Source organism: Monodelphis domestica, chromosome 1 (genome assembly GCF_027887165.1).
Source record: "Monodelphis domestica isolate mMonDom1 chromosome 1, mMonDom1.pri, whole genome shotgun sequence".
In the NCBI taxonomy this organism is placed as follows: Eukaryota; Metazoa; Chordata; class Mammalia; order Didelphimorphia; family Didelphidae; genus Monodelphis; species Monodelphis domestica.
The window spans coordinates 533155053-533176755 of NC_077227.1; the positions used below are offsets into that span (position 1 = coordinate 533155053).

General features: G+C 40.5%; 1 protein-coding gene across 2 annotated transcripts in view; it reads left to right on the forward strand.

Moving 5' to 3' along the window:
- The first annotated feature begins 431 nt into the window (after nucleotides 1-431).
- Nucleotides 432-21703, forward strand: part of CDH13 (cadherin 13) — a 1329441-nt gene continuing 1308169 nt past the window's right edge. Inside the window, exon 1 of one of the 2 annotated variants that reach the window (XM_007476128.3) lies at nucleotides 432-834. In XM_007476128.3, the coding sequence (XP_007476190.1) occupies nucleotides 790-834 (45 nt within the window). In that variant the 5' untranslated portion in view covers nucleotides 432-789. The remainder of the gene's footprint in view (nucleotides 835-21703) is intronic. The other variant, XM_056823341.1, reaches the window with a different exon arrangement.

Here is a 21703-nt window from a genome sequence, read left to right on the forward strand (position 1 = left end):
TTTCCAAAGAGGAAAGAGAGATGCTCCAAATCCACAAAGCAAAGTTTCTTATAATTGAGGGATGCAGATTTGGCCTTAGATCCATGCTTGTGGAATGGGAAGCAGGTCCAACCATCACCTGAGCAGTTAATAAAATCTATTGCCCTATGATGGATTTTTTTTTCCTGCAGCCTAGAATTGATCTGTCCTCTTTTTGATTTGTGAGACAGGAGGAAAACACAAAATATAATCACTACTTCAGCAGCACCCAAGGAAAAAAAAACAAACAAACCACCTCCACTGTGCCATTTTCCCAGGCTTAGAAATAACCCAAACTACAGGGGTCATTTTTTTGATTTATTGAAAATAAAGTAGACCTTATTAACATTTTAATAAAGAGGCTCTTTTGCACTGGGATCTAAGTTGCTGCTATTCCCCTGTGCAATTGCATTCTCTGAAAAGGAGAGAAGACTATTGAGTTCCATAAGCATGATTTGTTAGGTCTGAATCTAAACACTCTAAAGGCAAATGCTTTTTTTTTCCACCAAGGGTTGTGTTTGTAAGAGGTGCCCGCCCGATATCTGCGATGCAAAATGAGGAAGCCTTATGAAGAAATCATCCTTGTAAAGCCATTGGTTCTGGTCATCAGCCTCTATCCAATGCTTTCGTGATGATGCTGCTGATCTATTTGGGAAGTTGGCTGGCTCTCAAAGCAGAGTCTCTTCTCAAAGGCTGTTTCACAGCGAAAATATGCTCAGTGCAGCCGGGCGCATGAATGAAAGAGCTGCCGTTTGCTTCTAGTCTGGCAAAATGCAGCAGAGAACTCAGCTCACCTTGTCCTTTTTGCTGTCCCAGGTAAGGCAGACCGGTGGCTAGCCCTGGAGTCCTGCCATCCATTCTCTCTCTCTTCCCTTTTCTGTATTTTTTCCCATTTTTTTTAAATCTAGAAGTGTTTTTAATGCAGGTAGTCTCGCTCAATGTCTGTGGGGTTCTGAAATACAGTTAGAGCCTGGAATTGGGGAGCTGGTGGCTTTCCTGGGTAGATACCCCTGGATTGTTATTCGGAGTGTGTGTGTGTGTGTGTGTGTATGTGTGTGTGTGTCTCGGGGTGACCGGGGAAGGGGACGACAGGCAAGGGAAGTCTAGAGTATCTTGCAAGCTGCCTTGCTATTCTTTCATGTACCCAAGTGGTGCAACTTTGATTTCATTTGGTAGATCTTGGGCTGGGTTAAAAAAAGACGGTTGGTTTTTCTCCACGTCTGGCTTCTTAAAGCAGCAGGGACTAATTGGAGTCCTCTCTCCGTGCCTTTGTCAGTGGTTTCAGGAGCTTTCTTATTCTTCCCTTGATGGGGGGAATGGGAGGGAATCTTTTCAGAATTGCTGACTTGCTTGGGGGTGTCTGTGCCCATGTTACCTTATTCTAGATTCCCTTTTTGCTGGAAAGCAGGAAAATGCACCCAGCCCCCAGGAGTCCCCTGCTGCTGTTGCTGCTGTTGCTGTCAGTCAGGAGGGAAGAGGGTTGAAAGCTCCCCTGGGCTCTCCCTGCCTCCTCCCTGATGGTGGTCTCCTTGCAGCTGATGGGCTCCAGCCTGGGAAGTTCCTTTGGAGGGAGCCCTTAGTTCGGCTATACCGTCTGTGCTGCCGGGAAACGCTAACCCGTTTGCACCCTCCATCTCCAAACTCCGGAGGGAAGAATCAAAGCTGGGCATCCTGGGCACTGAGTGCTGGAAAAGTTAATGCCTCACCACCCCCTCACCACCCCAGGGCTCCAGCTAGTTCGTTAACCCTCAGCATTCTGGGACTTTTGAGAGGGGTAGATGGGAGCCTCGAAGGGGCATGCTTTGGGTGAACACAGGATTTACTGGTACCAGTGTAGTCTCAGAAACCACTTTCTGTAGCTTTTCAAAATCTGGAGTAGGAATCTTGTGAAGTTATACTATAAGATAGCATTACTTCTGAACCCAGGGTTGGCAAGCTTCATCAAAAGCAGAGGGAGTGGGGATTAGAGCAGAGAGGAGAAACCCTCTACCCAGGGCTGGAGGGCACATCGTTAGCCAGGCTTGCCTAGGGTCAGAGCCAATGGGAGATCCAAGTTGAGTGGCAGTGGACAGGTGATCACTGAGGCCTAGGTTTCTGGCCAGTGCAGGAAGGAATCTCCTGTCTGCCTGTATTCTTACATGCCAGTAGGAGGGCCTGGCAAGGGCAGTGTGCTGAGTGAGGAGGTGGGAGGGGATAAGTGAGAATGTGCCCTGAGGAGCTGAAAATCAGAGGCTGGGGGAGCCAAGCTTCTGGCAGGGACTCCAGTAAACCAACTGGGATTGCTAGTGTGTGCAGGGAAGCTGGGATAGAAAATAAAGCTGTCAAAGGTAGCTGAACCTGGAGGGCTGGATTGAAATCAGCACCTCCTGAGCAGGGCAGCCTTGCTGGTAGATGCAGACAAGTAGGGAAAGAGCCAGGAGTCCAGGTGTGGAATTTGCCTTATGGATGATTTGGTTCCTTTGCTCTGTGGTGGCTGCATGCCCATTACCTGGAATGTGACTGGAAGCCCATTGGCTCAGAGCCATGCATAGCTTAGTGCTTATCTATGGCCAGTTGGGCTTGGGCTCTACCTGGACAGCTGGGTCACCTATGATGCCAGGGTTATTGGAAGTTGACTGATTCCAGACATCTGTGGTTCCAAGAAGCTTGGTGGAATTGAACCTATGGCCTCAGGCTTCTGCAACCTGTACTTGGCCCAGGTATTTGCTAGAGTTAGTAAAGAGGCCCTAAAACCTAATCTCAAATGATATCACCTTTCCCACCCTCTAACCCATTCAATGTTGGTCATTCCCACTTGGTTAGTGGCTTAAAATAACACTGGTGGATTTCTTGATTCAGGTTCTATGAAAAGTTTTAGCTCTCTAGAAGCAGTAAAAACCAGAGGTGCACAGAGGTGCACATCAGGAGGAATCCCTGAGAATAGCCTGGCAGACCAATAGCTTCACAAGTTACAGCTTAAAGAGTAGCTGGGAACAAGGATGTTCAAAAGGAATGTCTCCAATATCTGAGTCCTGGTTTGATGGGGAGCGGGAGGGGGGGTCTGTTTCATTTCTTTTTTGTGGTACATTTTATGGAGTCAGAGTACTACTAATGTTGCTCCCTTGCAATAGAGCCTTTTTATTTGGGAACTCAGTCAAATACGAAAAGGTTAAAATAGAATTGGAATGTGTCAGAGGGAAGGGAGTGGTAACTTTTGCAGCCAAAATGTCCCATCTGACTCAACAAGGGAAAACTTTCCTCAAGCAGGGAAAAAAAAAGAAGTGTGCTTGCACACACATATACACACAGAGTTAAAGGAAAAACAATGTAATAAAGAAAAGGAGCCACTTGGCCTTGGTGGGGCTCAGGCAAGCTTGTGTGTTTTTTCCATAGCAGTTGCAATGGTCCTTTCATAATCCCCTGGTGCCCGCCTTTGGAAGCAATCAGTCTCTTGGAGCTCATTGGTGGTGTGCACAAGATTATATTATGCATGTTGGGAGGCGGAAGATGAATGTAATTCAGGGCAACAATGGCTGGAAGTCAAGACAAGGAGGAAACAGTCACCTCTGGGCTTCAACAGAGTGCTTGGGGAGAGGGGGACATGCAGGTGGAGGCATGGATTTTGTGAGATAAGGAAGAACAAATGGGAAAATTATCAAGATGGGCATGTGGTACAAAGTCTCTGATAAATATTGGGTTGTTTTCTTTTTTGTTGTTCCCATGGATAGAATCATGCAAACTAAAAAACAAAAAAAAGTTTGGAAGGTTAGTGAATAAGCTTTCAGGAATAAAGCTTTCAGGGAGTGGCTACAGGTTCTGGGAAAGTTCCTTGGAATCTGGTTAAAACATTCCAGAAGAGTCTGAGATTTATATTTAAAGCAGGGATTCTCCTTCACCCTTAAGCTTGATTTTCTAGCAAAAAAAAAGACTGTAAGTACTTGTTTCAATATGACTGTCCTCAGAAACCCTGTCAGAGAACCAGATACTGAGTAAGGAGGGTCAGTTTAGAATGACAGATAGAGGTAAAAGTGAAAGTTCTTGGATCTCTGCCTGGACATTAAATGCATGCATGTAAGCAAGGACCTGGAACACTCTAGCACACTGCCTACCCCAAGGGGATCTGTATGCTCTTTGTCATTTTTATTTCATATATTAAATGATTTCATACAAAACCAAAACAAAACATTGCTTACTTTCAGTCTTGCTATTTCTCCTTCTATCTAGTCACTATCTTTGTCTCTGTCTCTCTGTTTCTTGGTCTGCCTGCCTCCCTGTCTGCCTGTCTGTCCGTCTCTCTCCTCTCTTTCACTCTATGGCTCTGTTTCTCTCCCTTTCACTGTCTTTCTGTCTCTGGTTCTGTGTCTCTGTCTGGCTCTCTTGCCCGTGCACACATATAGTCACACAGACATTCACTTACTCCTCAGCCCTCAAGAGTTCTGAGAAGGAAGATCTAAGTGGCTTATGTGTGTCAGAGCATATCATGCAGAGAAACTTCATAGGACCAATGCACTCAGCAACTAATTTCCCTGAAAAAGCCAGAGGGAAGCTCTGGAAATCATGGCAATTATTCTGAAGTTTATCACCTGCGGTAGAGCTTGGCTCTGTTCAAGAGAATACCAGTGATTTTTAAGGAAAATCAAATTCCTTTGTGAGTTAAATTAATAGCCTAGTTAGTGAAAGATAAGGGAGAATGCATATCATGGAGAATCAATTCTTGTTTGATTTACTCCAGTGACACCCGGATTACCAATAGTTATTCTGATTTGGGGGAGGGGGGAAAGGAAGCAAACCATGAAAACCTTGTTATATTACCTGTTGAAAAGTTTCTCCAGAAGAGGGCTCCATCCACAGCATAAACACCAACCTTCCGTCAGAAACTGGCTTTTAAAAAGCCTTAGATTTAAGCAATTCCACAATAATCAGACTGATTTTGCATAGCAGCTAGAGAAAAAAGAAGTGGAAGAAAGAGACTGAGCCCAGTAAAGTTCAGAGGTCAGGAAATTTCCAGCTTTCCTCACACAATACACATCATTCCTTTCTTCAGCCTTGACCGAAAAAAGACACAGCTGAAAACATAACAGAGTAGAAAAATAAATTACACGAGATATCCCCAAAGCCAGGGACACCTTTTGCTCCTGTGATAGGAAAGAATCCTGCTCATTATGTAACCACATACTATAGTGAGTCATTGACCATGTTCATACGAATAGAATATAAAGGTATCCAGTAGGGAAGTGAAAAAAAAAAGGTCAATAATTCAGTTATTTTTGCCGGCATGGTGCCCACAATAAGGCAAAAGAAAATCAAAAAATAGCCCAGTTTACTTGAGCATAGATATTTGTCTTAGTTTCATAAATTGAAGGAGGAAGGGTTAGAAAGAATACTGCCACTGGAGTCAGAGGACTTAGTTTTTGCATTTTTCTCTGTAAAGTATGACAAATCTTTTCCCCCTCTCTGTGTCTCAGTTTCTTCATCTGTAAGACAAGAGTGTTGGCCTCTAAGGTTATTTCCCCCACTGACTTTTGATCCTATAAATGGTTTTCCATGGAACTGAGTGGATTTGAATAGTCCATTTTGCACTGTTTAAATTTTCATGAGGACAATGTCTACATATGCCAGTTAGAGACAGATACGAAACTGTCACTGCAATGGACTGACCCAGAACGGAATCAATACATTATAGAGAGTGTGATTAACTCAATCTTTAATTTATCTCCCTGACAACTTTATTTCAAGTGTTTTTAAGACTCTCTTCCTTTCTTTACATCACATTCACACTATGCTTCTGGGCTCAAGGCTCCTTCTCCAACCATCATTCCAGATTCGAGTTGAGACTCTAGGCTACTATTGCTGTACTTTCAATAATTACCTGTTCAACCTAGACTCTCATACTACTGTTATCTTGCCTTCTACATGCCATGCCTTCATGTACATACATAGTCTTGGTAAAAATAATTAAATCAAAACTGTTTTTTTTTTTTCCTGGAGAGAACATGCCAGGCAATCACTTCATGGCTTCTATGATATTCCTGATCAAAACACCCCTCACTGGGCACCACTCCCTTAGATAGTTGATCTTCTCCTATTAGAATGTTAGTTCTTTGAGGGCAGCAACACTCTTGCTTTTTCCTATTTGTATCTCCAATGTTTAGCACTTATTCCTAGAATATAGTAATGACTTCATAAAAATGATTTTTCATTCATTCATTCATCTGTTCTTATGTGAAAGAATTAGCAACAACCATACCCAAGACCTAAAGGTAACATAGGCTGAAGTGAAAAACAACTCTGGCCCCAGATATCCAAGAAGAACAACCACTGACCAGTTCTTCATTGATCAATTTATCTTTAATGGAAACTATATGACCAGGCCATGACAGGGTTATTTTGCAGTCTTCCTAGTTGACTCAAATTGACCACAGGATGATCTAAACAATTATGTGATCAGTCGTTTTCATGGACGAGCTCTATGGGGTCATCTTCATTTGTGTTTATCTGAGTTGCAATAGATCTGGCATAACTCTATCAGTGACAGAAGTATAATTTGGTGACTGTCCAAAGTGGAGCTAAGTTGAACCTGCCTTTTATAGAGCAAGAATCATTGTGCTCTGGGTTTGCAAGGGAATACTTTTAAAAGTGGGGTGCCAGTATTGAAATATGTGACAGTCTGTGCACAAATACATAATATCATGTACTGTCAGCAAGACCTCCTATTATGGTTCCTCTATATTCAGTTTCATTTCATATGACAATCATTCCTCAATCATCGCCTTGTGTAGAGCACTGAATCAGTCACTGGGAATGTGAGGCAGTATGATACTTTTGACAGAGCACTGAATAAAGAATCACAGGACTTTTGTTCAAATATGGCTCTGCCCCTTCCTACTTGTGTGATCTTGGACAATGAATTGAGCATGGAGATTGAAGTCAGGAAGACCTGAGTTCATCTTGCCCCAGAAATTTACTAGCTACGTGAACCTGGTCAAATCATTTAAATTCTCTCTGCCTCTGTTTTCTTCTCTGTAAAATGTGGATAATAAGAGTACTTCCATCCCAAGACTGTTGAGAGGAACAAATGAGATAATATTTAGCAAGCATCTTGCAAACCTTAAAAACCTATAAAATGCTCAGCTATTAACTAAATCACTTAAATTCTGAGTTTCACTTTCCTAATCTGTCAAAGGCTGAGGGTTAGCTAGAAGTCTTCTAAGGTCCCTTATGTACAAGAAGTCCAGTTTCTTGTATTAGGACTATATTCCTATAATATATAAGGTATTGGTGCTGCCCTCAAAGAACTTCTTTGTTTTTCAGTCATTCAGTTATGTCTGATTTCTTATGACTCCATGAACCATAGCATGTCGGGTCCCCTATCCGTACGGTTTTCTTGGCAAAGATACGAGAGTGGTTTGCCATTTTCTTCTTACTTTTGCCAGAACTCTCCACTGTGACCTGTCTGTCTTAAGTGACCCTGCATGGAATAGCTCATAGGTTCATTGATCTACGCAAGCCCCATTACCACAGCAAGACTGATTCAGGATCTCACAGTGTGGTAAAGTAGATGTGACTCATACAAAATCCAACCTTTCAAGCATCTATTAAGCACCTGTGTGCTTAATAAATGCTTATTGATTGATTGCCCATGTACAAATCAAGCTACTGAGTGGTAAGATAGAGGATTTGGGAAAGGAAGGTCCCTGTTTACATGAAGTTCCCAGCCATAAAGGACATATGAATGAATGAAGCAATGTAAAACATTTATTCAATGTTTACTATATGCAAGGTATTCTTACTATGCAGATTTCCCATATTATATGGTAAGCATTTCAGAGAGGTCTTAATTAAATGCTATGAGAGGTCCTAGGTCTGAAGAGCCAAGACCATTCTGCTTTAAATAATAATAAAAATTCAATAGTTGGAGAAAGACTAGTAATAAAGACTAAAAATTAGTTTATAACCAGTTTAAGTAATAATAATAATAGCAACAATAACCAGCATTTTTATAATACCTATTATGTGCTAGATCCTGTGCTAAGTACTTTACAAATGCTATCTCATTTCATCCTCATGACTCTGGTACTTAGGTGCTATTATTGGCCCCATTTTACGGATGAAGAAATGGAGGTAGACAGAAGTTAGGTGACTTGCCCAGGGGCACACAACTAGTAAATATCTGAGGTCAGATTTAAAATTGCATCTTCTTGACTCTAGACCCAGCACTCCTCCTCCTCTTCTTCTTCCTCTTCTTTCTCTTTCTTCTTCTTCCTCCTCCTCCTCCTTCTTCCTTTTCTTCCTTCTCTCTTCTCAGAACCTAGTACAATGCTTGACACACATTAAGTATTTAATAAATATTCACTGAATTGAACAGGTAGTATGATACTTTGGACTTTTGTCAGCATGATACTTTTGATAATATGGATACTTTCTGCATAAGAGCAGAAAAGAGAAGTACTATTTAATTATATATATTTAGAGCTGTAAGGGAACCTAGGAGGTCAATTAATCAACCATTTTACAGATAAGAAACTGAGGCCCAAAGAGATTAATCAATTTTCCAATTGCCACTTTCTCTGATTCAAAACCAAACACTCTTTCCACTGTATCACACTTCCTCCTAATCTGAATTGCTCAAGAATGAAATGTGATTTTTTACTTTGGAGGGATCAGAGAAGATTACATACAGCTGAAAGCATTTGGGATAAATATCTATAGTAAACTAAGAAATCATATCTTTACAGTTTACAAAGTGCTCTATAGTTTGCAGACATTTTGACATCCAGAATTCCTTTCAATCTTCATAATCCCAATCCCCCAACCCTAACCCCTGGTCAAGCAAGGTAGAGATGATCAAATGAGGAAACTTAGACTGAGAAGGGAAGTTAATTGATTTCTGTTTTCCATCAACATATAGATAACAAGTGATAGAACTAGGATTTGAACCCAACCCTCCTGACTTCCAGATCTCTATTCTTCCTACTATGCTAAATTGCCTTTCATGTACAACGGTTTAAACAGTCACTTGCGTTTGTTTCCCTCTTCTAATTGTTACCCTGGAGCCCAATCTTGTTTTGAATCCAAGAAAATTAGTATCAGCAAAAGAAACATTTGGACATGTCATGTTCCATTTCAAACTACACCAAATCATGTTTCAAAATCTACAAAATAAAGGAGCAAAAAAAAAAAAATCCTGCCACCCGCTGTTGAGTGACAGGCATATCTGGGATGGAAAGCAGCAGCTGTTTCAGGGAGAGCAACCCTGCTTCATTGAAGCCAGCACAGGAAGTGAGTAACAAAGTTTATTTCAGACCCCCCCCCCCATTCTCCACCCCCAAGAAAAGCCAATGGAAATCCAGTGATGAGAATATGGCTTCCCAGATCCAAATTTGTAAATAGTCCATGAGTGAGCCTCCTTTTAATAGTGAATTCAGATAAATGAAGGAAGAAAAAATGGTTTTTGGTCTCATGTAAGACAACCTAAGATGGAAAAACTAGGAGAGAAATTACAGATAATCTATCAGATGGAGACTTTTCCTTCTGGAGGTGAAAACTGAGGCTCAGAAAAAGGTAAACACATTTTCCAAAAGTCACATAGTTGAAGAAAGGCAGAATTGAAACTAGAACCACATTCTACTATTTTCCAGGCATGGATTCTATCTTTTGGCTTTGTATGTATGTTTCAAAATGCTTAGCACTTTGCCTTGGCATATATAGTGCTTAATAAATACTTAGTGACTTCTAACCTACTGTGTGCTCTTTATGCTCTACCTCTTCTTTATACAATACTTATCTACATACCTTCTATATCAAGCCAAAGACAGTGTAGATCACCCTCTTCTCCTTTGTACTTTGATTTCTTTATGTTGCTTTCTTCTGGTTCTCCTACTTGTTTGACTGCTCCTTCTCTATCTTCATTGCTAGATCTACACTCATATCTTGCCTACTAATCCTGAGTGTACCCCAAGATTTTTTCTGGACTTTGTTCTCTTCCTCCATCTAATATTTCACTTGTCAGCTTTTATGATTTCATTTATCATCTTTAGGTAGATGACCCTCAGAGCCTTCTTGTCCTGTCCTAACCTCTCTCCTGACTTCTAGTCTCACTACTCCAACTGTCTATTAGACATTTTGAGCTGGATGTCCAGTAAACATAATAAACTCAATATGCCCCAAATTGAACTCACCTTTCCCTTCAAACCCTACCATCATCCAGGCTTCCATATTTTTATTGATAGTTCCCTTATCTTTACAATCAATTAGGCTTTGAAACAGCATGGCATCCATAACTCCTTAATTTCTCTCACCCACCCAATATTCAATCAGTTACCAAGTGCTGCCATTTTTACTCCTGTAACATCTTTTGTATGTGATATGACACCATGGTGGAAACCTCATCATCACCTCACACCTGAAGTATTGCTCTTTGAACAAAGTTGCTCTTTGAACATAGCATTTGATCACCTAACTCCAAGTATTTTTCATAGACTCTCCTCCAAATGCTCTTCCAGAATGTTGTTCCTCCTCATATCTCCCTCCTAGTTTCTCTGCTCTCTTTAAGACTCAGCAATTTTTCCAATCCTTAATCCTAGTCCCTTCCCAAGGAGACTATCCCCAATTTATATAGTCTATATCTGATTTGTACATACTTGTTATCTTTCCCATCAGACTGAGAGGTCTTTAAGACCAGAGACCAAGGTATTTATGCCCTTGGGTAATTAGGTAATTAGATAATTAAGCACTTCAGTATTTAGGCATTTAGTTACTTCCTTACTAAGTGCTAAAGTATATGCATAATTGACTAAGTATCTAGTTACCTCATTACCTTAATTGCCAAAGCCCAATGTACTAAAGTACCTAACTGCTTGAAACTGGTTGGATTGAACTGAATTTAAACCAGTCAGAATCAGATTAAACCAATATGAACTGGTCAGAACTGGATTAAACCAATTTGAATAATTATTGTTCAGAACCAGTATTAAATTGGTGGGAACTGAACTAAATGCTTGAACTGGTTAGAACCAGATTAAAACAGTTTGAACTAGTTGAAAGCACTGATCAGAACTGGTTTTAACTGGTCCAAATTGGATTAAATCAGTTGTCAAAACTAGTTGAAGCCAGTTTGAACCTCTTGAAACAACTTCAAACTTGATGAAAGTAGTTGTAGCATAACTTTTCCAAGACTGTTTATTATTAAAAGAGAGGAGAGAAGTGGGATATGCTATAAGATCAAAGGAGGGCATATAGAGGATTGCTGAATATGCAGATATACACTGAGAGAGAAGGAGCAAAGTCCTGAAGCTGGTAAAAAGGGATGGGATCAAAGGCTCAGGCAAAAGAATTAACTATATTGAGGAATAAGGGTGCCTTTTTATCACCATTACTACCCATTTACTCCATGTTTTCTGTGTCAGCTAAAGTCCAAAAACAGCATTCCATCCATTTTCTTCTTGACTTGGTCCCAGACCAGCTTACCTGCCTGTGGATGCTCTCCTCCCACATCTCTGTTTTTGGAAATATCATTAACCCTTTAAGACTCCACTGAAATGCCATCTCCAAGAAAAGACTTGTCCCAATTCTTCCTCTCATGGCCCTATCTTCCAGTGCCTTATTTACCTCCAAATTACTTCATATTAATTTTATAAATTTTTCATATTTACTTATCTGTATATTTACTTATCTGTATATCTCCAGTAGAATGAGGGAGGGCAAGAATTATTTTAGTTTTATCTTTGTATACCTAGTGTCTAGCACCAGTCACAAATGTGGCTTTTAAAAAATACTTGATGACCTGAAATTTATTGTATTGTCTGATTCATAATATGTTTTGGAGAATGTGAAAGAGGAAATGCAGGGTCTAAAATCAGGTCACCTAACTCTTAGTGAAGGAGATAGTCACCTGCTATCACTGGGGTGTGAGGGCTTGGTTGGGGGTTCTAGGAAAAAGGAAAAGGCTTGGAAAAATTACTATAGGGAATGAGGTAGGGATTTAATGAATTCAGTAGATAGTCATTAAGTGGCTTCTAAGACCAAGCACTATGTTAGCTACTGATGGTGAAAAGCCCAAACCAAAGCCTGACCTTAAGGAACTTTCCAGGATATCAGGGTGGAATTCTACCTCACAAATATAGACAATTTCTAGAGCTGGGAGGTACTACTCAGGGACCAGCCCTTGGTCTGAACCAGTGAAATTTCCATTGGGCTCTCTTGCACCATTTCTGTCAATCCAGCAAAACTAGTTATGACTCAGCATATGGCGATAGCTTCATGAAGGTATTGAAAATACTTTTTTTTTTCCATTTTTGTAGTGGTTAATTCCCTTTCCTTGAAACTACTCTGTATTAGTATCATTAATCTAGAGGTGGAAGAAACTTCATAGGCTATCAACCATCTCATAAGTCCTTTATTTTACCAATGAAGGAACTGAGGTCCAGAGATTTTAAGTGACTTGCCCAAGATCATACAGGTAAAGGAGAGGCAGAGCTGGGAATTAAAGTTCACTGACTCCAAATCCCACATCTGTCCCATTGAACCATGTTCTTTAAGTAAACATGTAACTAGAGAGTATTCTCTACTCCCCTCATATAATATAAGTTCTCTAAGGGTGCACTGGTTCATTTGTAGTTGTTTTTTTTTATCCCCAAACTAAACCAGAGCCTCATATTTATTAGTCACTTAATCAACAACTCTTGAATAATTTTTTGTTGGATTAAAATGTCATTTTCTTTAAAACTTGAAAAGATGTCTTGATTTTTTCCCTATTCATATATTTTATTATAAATTTGGCTTTTTGATAAGGAAAAATTCCGATGGTGGCTCATCTTTCTCTGTTATCACTTCAATTTTGTTAGGCAGGTCCAACCCCTTTCCTTCTCTTGTGTTTCCTGATCTCAGGTGTAAGCTCAGAGTAAGTCATATTGTGCTGCCTTCAGAGGTCTGGCTTTTAATGATAGAATGAACTGGAGAGTTAGAGATTATTTGGAACTTCTTGTGTGCCTCTGTTATCACCCTTTTCTTGGATAGAGCATAAATTGCTAACTCCTTGGTGGTGTCTCTTTCTGTAATTCTACCTATGCACCTGTAGGCAAGATTCCTGGCAGCTCTCTTGCTTGTCACTGGACACAGCCAGGTGCTGGGAACAACCTAGGCAGGGAGAAAGGGCAATAAAGTGATAATAGGTATCTCCCTAGGGTTCTGGACTTAGAGGTGACCCCTTTAGAAAGGTTACAGAATCTCAACAACCTCATAGTCACACTCTACCAGCCCAGTGGTGTACACAGATGGCATAGAAAAAGAGCAGCATATTAATTTTTCTCTTTTCCCCAGGAAAAGCAGTGATAACCGACTAAAAACTCCTTTTTCTATTGTGGACCTGGCACTTGAAGCCCAAATGACCACCTCAAACATTCTGTTACCCCTGCATGATCAATTCCATCAGATAAAGACAAGAGTCAATAATGTCAAGGTTTACACCAGCTATCCCAGTAAGGAGCAAAATTCACAGAGCAGACCATGATTTAGTAAAGGCACTTTTAGAACACACAAGGTTTTTATCTTTGCCTAAGGACAAAAATGACTGCCTAAAACACTGGCATCCCCTAAGCTCTATACACTGAAAGGACTGTGTACCGAATATAATGAGTCACATCATAATAAGAGTTGCCTCCCCCTTGGGGATTTTATTGATCTGCAGCTAGTCTATCCAGCCACAATTAAATGCCAAGGTCTGGCAAATTAGGAGGTTGTTATTAATCCTTAGCATTGCTCTGATGATGATTTCTGTGTTCAATGACAAAAGGCTGCTAGAAGTCAGACTCAGTGTGTTAGAGCTGAAAGAGATCTTGCAGATGATCTAGTTCAAATTCCCTCATTTTTACAGATAGAGATAACTAGGCACCTGGTTAAAGTCACAGAGATAATGAGGTAATCTTTGACAAGTCTCTTCATTTCCTCTCACCTAAATACCTTTGCTTGTAAAGAGAATGTCTTACTTCTAGGGTGCTTCTGTGGATAGAGTTCAAATCTAGCCTCTGCTTAATTTACTAGTTGTTTGACCACAGGCAAGTCACTTTTCCTCTCCTTGACTCAGTCTCCTCATCTGTAAAACAGGGATTCTAATAGTACTTAGCTCCTAAGGTTTGTCCTGAGGATGAAATGAGATACTATTTGTAAATGCTTTGCCAACCTTAAATTCTTATAAGAATTGTAGCTATCATCATCGTTATCATCATCATTATTATTATCATTTGTCTCCTAATCCTACCTTATCACAGCTGCAAATGCTAGTAGGCAAGCGATCTGTTTATTTGGGGACTGGGTTACTGATGGATGAGATGAAGGATGGGGATAGAAATTGATTAAGACTGATGGAATGTGATAGGGCTCAGGTACTAGATGGTGATTAAGGATTGGGGTGTATAAGAATATTATAGCCTGGAGGAAGTAGACAAGCCACAGAATCCAAGAAAACAATCAGGGTTGGAGCTCTGAGAATCATATGAAACAGGAAGACTCAAACAGGAAAGCAGTTAAGAAGCTTCTGAGTAGGTAGTCTGACCTCAAAGTCCAGATTTCAGAACAAGTTGGGTGGAATGGCCACTGAGACCCTTGGGAAAAGTGACATTGGCAAAGAAGAGCAGGTGTAGGCAGGTAAAGAGGGTTTGGCATTTAGAGAGTTATGGTAACAGAGATCAAGGTAGGAGCCCAAGCATGAAAATTCTGGAAATTGGTTATCATGGAATGATTCTTCTTTGGAGTCAAGATGTAGACAGTGTTTCCTCAGCAAGAGACACCAGAGTCCCAAATCAGGGTGGTAACCAAACTTGGTACCAAGGCTGGCAAAATGCTGAGCCAGTGTCATCTCAAGCATATATGTATTTCCCAGCCACAATTAGATCTAGGGTCTTGTGGTAGGAGATTGACCCTAAAGTAGAGTTTTAAGCAGAAATTTCTTCACCTTGGATAAATACTACAAATGATTCCCAGGGCAAATGGAAGTTGGGAGTATAATATTACTATGGGGAGGCACACAGCTGTGTGAAACAGAGCCTGGATATCTGAGTTCTAAATTCAGAGCCCTGTGGCAAAGCCCCTAGTCTCCTGTCCCAGTTAGAATTCTTGTCAAAGGTGAGGTTAAGTGACTACCTGACCATTATTATGGAGGAGTTTGAGATAGAAGGCAAACTATTCATAGCCCAGCCAATCAAGAAATGTTGACACGCCTCAAAGTCCAGATTTCACAAAACATAGGGTAGAATGAAAGACTATTCCTTATATTCTCCTGTGCACAAATAGATGTCTTCTTTTCCTATAGGGGCAATTTCCATCATGAACTTTGTTTTGGGGATAAGAGCAAAAAGCTGAGTAATTGAGTTCATTCTATTTTTAAAATTTTATTAATTTATTTGGTTTTTAGTTACATTAAAATTCCCTGGTATCTCCCTTCCTCCTCTTTATCCCTCCCCTTCCCACAATAGAGAAGGCATCAATTGACAAAAGAATATAAATATATATATATACATACATATATATATATAAACTATGTCATGTTTCTATTAATCAGTTCTATCTCTGGAAGTGGACATTCAAAAATTATTCTTCAAACATTAATTCTGTAGCAATATATAATGGTCTCTTAGTTCTACTCATTTTCTTCTCATAATTTTGTGGTCGTTCTGTTTTTTAAAAAATGAACCTGCTGCTTATCATTTCTTAGGGCACAGTAGTATTCTGTCATAACCATATGCCACAACTTGTTCAGCTAATCCCCAGGTGATAGACATGCTCTTAATTTCCAGTTCTTTGCCATTTTAACTCCATTTTAATTTTTATTATAGTTTACCACACATGGATTTGTGTGTATGTGTATATGCATTTAGGCACACATATGTACTTCACCAGTCATTTTGATTCTATGTGTACTTCATGCTTCCTCATTGTAATATGGTATTGGAATAGTTTCTTCCTTTGGGATTGGGTTGTATCCCACCTCCCAGCACCCCAAATCTCTACAGCATCTCAAGGAATTTACTACCAATGGCCCTGATGTTCTTCAATCCATCCATAAATCAACAAGACTTTATTGTATGGTTACCATTTGTTCTGTTCTGAGCATTGTATGTGAGCAGAGGCTTGTGTTTGTGGGAAGAGGACAAGGGTCTAGTATATAATTCTTGCCTTTATAGAGGTTCCTGGTAAGCTTAAGACCTGGTTAACCATGAAATAATTAGAGATCACTGAAAGACATATATGTATGGGTTTAAGGGTACATATTTGATTCTCTGAGGAGCTCAGAGAGGGAGGGGAGAGATCAAGAAAGACTGGAGGAAATGGGATTTGGCTAACTGGGTCCTAAAGGATGGATAAGACCTTAGAAGTGAAGAGAAAGAGAACACACAATGGGTGGGAAGAATAGCTTTCATACTCTGACTTCCTTCAGTGTGGAAGGAAGGGGAGTTTTATGATCCCTGAGAGATCCTTGTGAAGAGCTGGTACCCAACTACCCCGAGGCATAAATCCTGGGATGGCATGAATTCTGCATATATTCTTTAGGTGTTTAAATTGGTGAAACTTGTGTCTTTGCTCCTAGTTTTGCCCAGTGGTGTCTCTCCAGAGCCCTGCTCCCCAAGTCTCCAGGAGGGAGGACCAGGAAGGTAGTAGCAAGCTTGTAACCCTGCCAGGGGTCTGGATAGAATTAAGCTTGCAGCAACCCCTAGGCTTTCAGCTATGTACAGAGGTGGGGCCCCCTTCCTGTGACCGACCACCCACTCTGGGGCACAGCCTAGGGTGGGGAAGTGGAGCCTTGGGAGAAGGGAAAGAAAGGTTTTATTTTTTCTTTTTCTATTTTTCCCTATTTGCATACAGAAAGGGAGTGATGAAGCTAAGGGTGTGAAATGTTTTCAGTTTCTTGGGAAAAAAACAAACCCTTTACAGATTCTTTCAAATTCCAGGCTGTCAGTGCTAAGGTCCCCAAACAGACCTATGAGTCCAGAGGACTTTAGTACGGGTGGGTGGATGGGGACAAAAAACTAACAAAAACTGACAACAGGGGAGGGAGGCGTAAGAAGCTGGGGTTAAAAGGCGCTAGTGTTGCTTTTCTGAGAGAGAGATTTGGCTGCTCTCCATTTGGGAGATTTATAAATTCTAAGAGCCAAACATGGCTTGGATGAACTACATCCCAGGGCAGAGAAAGGACTTGTGGATATGATTGCTGGACTCCTGTTAACAATCTTTGAAAAACTGTGAAGAAGAGGAAAGAGATCTCAGGACTGGAGGCAGGAAAATTTTCCAAAGGAGGAAAAAAAGTAGATCCTTCCAACTATATATAGGCCAATGATCTTTACTACGATTTCTGACAAGCCTTCTAGAGTATAAAATTAAAGTAATGGCTTCTGAGCTGTTGGGAAAGGAAGTGAGGACACCCAGAGCCCAGAGCCATCAGCAAAAACAGATCATGATCCTATAAAATAATTTTTTCTCCCTCTTCCCTTTTTTCTGGACAGGGTTACTAAAGTGATGGATGAGGAAAGTCTTGTGAACAGTTTACCTAGAATGCAACAAACCACATGTTATTAAAGGCTCTCTGAGCTCCCTCTGGTCACTGTGCAACAGACTGAGCTAGATGGCAAAACAATTAGGTAGATTCGGAACTGGTTAAATAGTGAGATACAAAGTCTTATGATTAATAGATAGATATCAGCCTGGAAGGAGAAAACCAATAGAGTGACTGTATATGTGTGTGCGTGTGCGTGCGTGTGTCCACATGTTGTTTAGTTGTTTCAATTGTATCTGACTCTTCTTGACTCCATTTGGGATTTTCTTAGAATGGATACTGGAGTGGTTTTCCTTTTCCTTCTACAACTCATGGACAAATGAGGAGGTGAGGCAAACAAGGTTAAGTGACTTTCCCAGGGTCACACAGCTAGTAAATTCCTGAGGCTGAATTTGAACTTGGGGAATCCTGACCCTAGTTCCAGTGTTCTATCCACTGAGCCATCTACCAGACACACACACACACACACACACACACACACACACACACACACACACACACACACTTTTTTTTTAATTGTTTGCCTTATTCTATACCAAAGAAATGGCCTTTGAACTAATGATTTTCATTGTATGTACCTCAAAGTACTTTGGTCTTGTATCCTGGAAGGGATCAGGAAAATGGCATGAGATGGAGCTAGAGAGCCTGATTTTAAAACTGGAACGAGATCCAGGATAGGACCAAACTTGATGGGGGAAGAAAGCCTTAATTAGCATGCTAATTGTCATTGCACCATAACTGGTGCCAGATTTGTCGGAAGGACTTATCAAAATCCGTATTGAAGTCTGGCACCGCTCTTCCCATACAGTGAAGGAATCTGATCGCTAAGTCGGGAGAAAATCTGTCAGGAAAGAAGATGTCTCTTGGATGCCAGTCCTATTTCTTCTTGTAGTCAAAAGGTGTCACCAAGCTTGTCACCGAGGCGGCGAGCTGAACGCCTGACCACACAGGCCTTGTGTGATCCAGAGGCACTGACTCATTCTGGGATACTCTGCATCTGAAAGATTCTTTTACTGTAGCCCATGTGTTTGCCATTTTTCTTGTGAAAAATGTTGAGCAAAAAAAGCAATTAAATTAAATTCAGCAAACATTTCTTAAGAACTTACTCTGTAAATAAAGAGAGCTCTACTCTATGCTGGGGAGTGTGTGTGTGTGTGTGTGTGTGTGTATTAATGCCAGCAAGGGGCAGCTAGATGGCTTAGTGGAAAGAGTTCTGGGTCTGGATGTGGAAAGACCTGAATTCATTCAAATTTGGCCTCAGACACTTATCAGCCAGGTGATCTTGGTCAAGTCACTTAACCTCTGTTTGGCTGAATCCACTGGAAAAGGAAATGGCAAGCCACTACAGTATTTTGCCAACATGGCCCATGGTGTCACAAAGACTAAAATATGACTGAATAATAACAGTGGGGGAAGCCAAATATTTCTTTGGCACAGGACCTGGGTTTAAGTCTAGCTTCAGACAGTTCCTAGCTGTGTGACCCTGGGCAAATCACTTAACTCTCATTACCTAGCCTCTCATTCTTGTCTGGCTTAGAATTGATACCAAGGCAGAAGGTAAGGATTAAAAAAAATTAAACACTGACAAAAGTCAATGTATACAGGTGACTGCTCCACAGTTTTTAGCCTTGGAGACCGGCCAGGGCTACTCTGAATTAAATGACTTGCCCATGGTCACAAGGATCTATATTTCAAAGCCAAGACTTGAACATGGGCCCTTCTGACTTGAAGGCTGAAATCTTACTCGCTCTTTGAGGCTGCTTTTCAGTGCTGTGGAAACAGAGACAAAATCAAATAATCAACAAGCATCATTAAGCCAAGGACTATGAGTAGGAATACAAAAGTGGAAAATAGTCCCTGCCCTCAAAGAATTTATATTCTCTAGGTTGATGAATGTAGCATATAAGTGGACCAGCAAGTCCAAATTCAGATATCGCACCACTGAACATCCGCATACCACCCCCACATTCTATGGCCCTTTCAAGGTTTGCAAAGTCCTTTTTATGTATTATCTACTTTGAGTCTTACAGCAGCTCCCTGAGGTAGATGCTATTTACATCCATGTTTACAGATGAGGAAACTGCGACTGAGAGGGATTAAGTGTTCAAGGTCCCACAGCAAATGAGCATCTGTTTGGGTATTTGAACCCTGCTCTTAAATGCCTGTTGATTGATTCCTGACTTCAAATCCACGAGGCTGGGCTGGATCTCCATCATACATACACCATAATGCATCAAGGCTTAGGACATGATAGATCTCCTCTCTCAGAGAAGCAAAAAGGTGGTTGTCGCCATTGAAGCCCTTCTTTCTCTTCCTTGAGGGAGGAGAGAACCAAGCAGAGCATCAGAATGTAAATGGATTAAATGGCAAAAGCAAGTAACAGAAATGGATGGGATAGTCACAGATTTTCAAAAGAACAAGCCACTTAGGGCAAAGTCCATTAGACTTCGAGCTCCTTGAGATCAGGAATGCCTTTCTGTGTATCTACATTGCTGGTACACAGTGGGCATTTACTAGTGTTTATGGCTAATGGCTCCTTCTTCTTCCTTTCTTCCCCAGTCTAGTCAGAGACCCCTTTCTGCTACTAGCCCTAATCTCTCTTTCTTACTGACCTGACCTCACTCTCTGTTATACATTTAAAATTCAATCCAATTCACTTACATTTTTTCATGTAATATAAGTACTGCAATGCACACACAAGGGTTTTTCATTAGTAACTCAGAGTTTCTTCTACCCTGAAGACTTATTTGTTTTAGACTGTAGTCTCCTAGAAAGTAACAATGTGTCTTCCTTCCTTGGGGTACAGCTCCCTAAGGGGTATCTGGTCGAATGGGGTTTTAAATGAGTAAAGATCCTACAGGTGATTAGATATAAATGGTCACTGAATTCAGACTCCTGAGTGGCAAATGGGAAGGAGAACTTTAGTCTAAAAGATGGGAAGGGCTTCCTTCCTGAAGTTTCCAGAAATGAAAATGATGGGGTAGGTCATGAATGAAAATAGGGAGACAGGAATGAGCATTTGTTTGAAGGCAATAAAGGGAATGACCAAGGAGAAAAGAATGTGCTAACTTCCAGACTTCAATTGTTGTTTTTATTTTAAAGTACATGATTCATATGGTAGAAAAATGGGATATAGATGAGAATCCCAGGTTTAATATTATAGGGAAGAGGAAGATACTGGAGGATGTGGCATTGTAAAAATGTTTTAGGGGAAATCACTAATGGTGGCATGAAAGTTTATTTGAATGAGAAGAGAACAGAGGAAGGGAGATGAGCCTTTCCTAAAATGCTGCAACATTTTAGGAATGAGTAGATGAAGAGAGAAAGGAGTGTATCGTTAGGCAATTTGATAAACAAATGGGAATTGGTTTATAGGGAAAGAAAGGGAGAGAGTAAAAACAGGATTTGAATAGTAATGATATCATTAGTAGAAATAGGTAAGATGAGATATAAAGCCTGGCTTATTATGATATATAGTGGCTCTGACCAATTGAATTTGAGTCAGTAACCAGAAGACTTGTAGGATGACAAGATTAGAATTTTCCTGGGAGATCCATTGGTCATATGAACATGGTTCTCATTCTGATACTTATTATCTGGGAGATCCTACACAAGTCACTTACTATCACTGGATCTAGGCAATTCTTTAGAACTAAAAGTTGCAGAGAAGGTACTAATTAATATTGTTAGTGAGAGTTTGCTCATCTGTGAGTTCTCTTTAGCAAGGAAATCACAGATATACTCCCTATCCCCATTTTTAGTTGCATTGGGAAGATATTATAATAATAAACATTTTTATGGTCTTTTAAGGTCTATAACACTTTATACATATTATCTCATTTGAACCTCACAATAGCCCTGGGAGATAGATGCTAATATTATCTTTATTTTATAGATGAGGAAACTAAGACAGAAGGAGTTTAAGTGACTCGTCTGGAATCTTAAAATTAGTAAGTGGCTGAGACAGAATTCAAACTTGGGTCTTTCTGACTCCAGGTCCAGTGCTGTGCTCTCTGTACCATATAACTGGCCTATGATGCTACCTACGTACATGGAGAAGCTCAGTGAATTCAGCAGTTACAAGGTGTGAAGGATTGACTCTTGAAAGATTCTTGTATTTTGAAGTGCAGAAGAAAAATTAAAAAAAAAACAGTCCAGGATTCA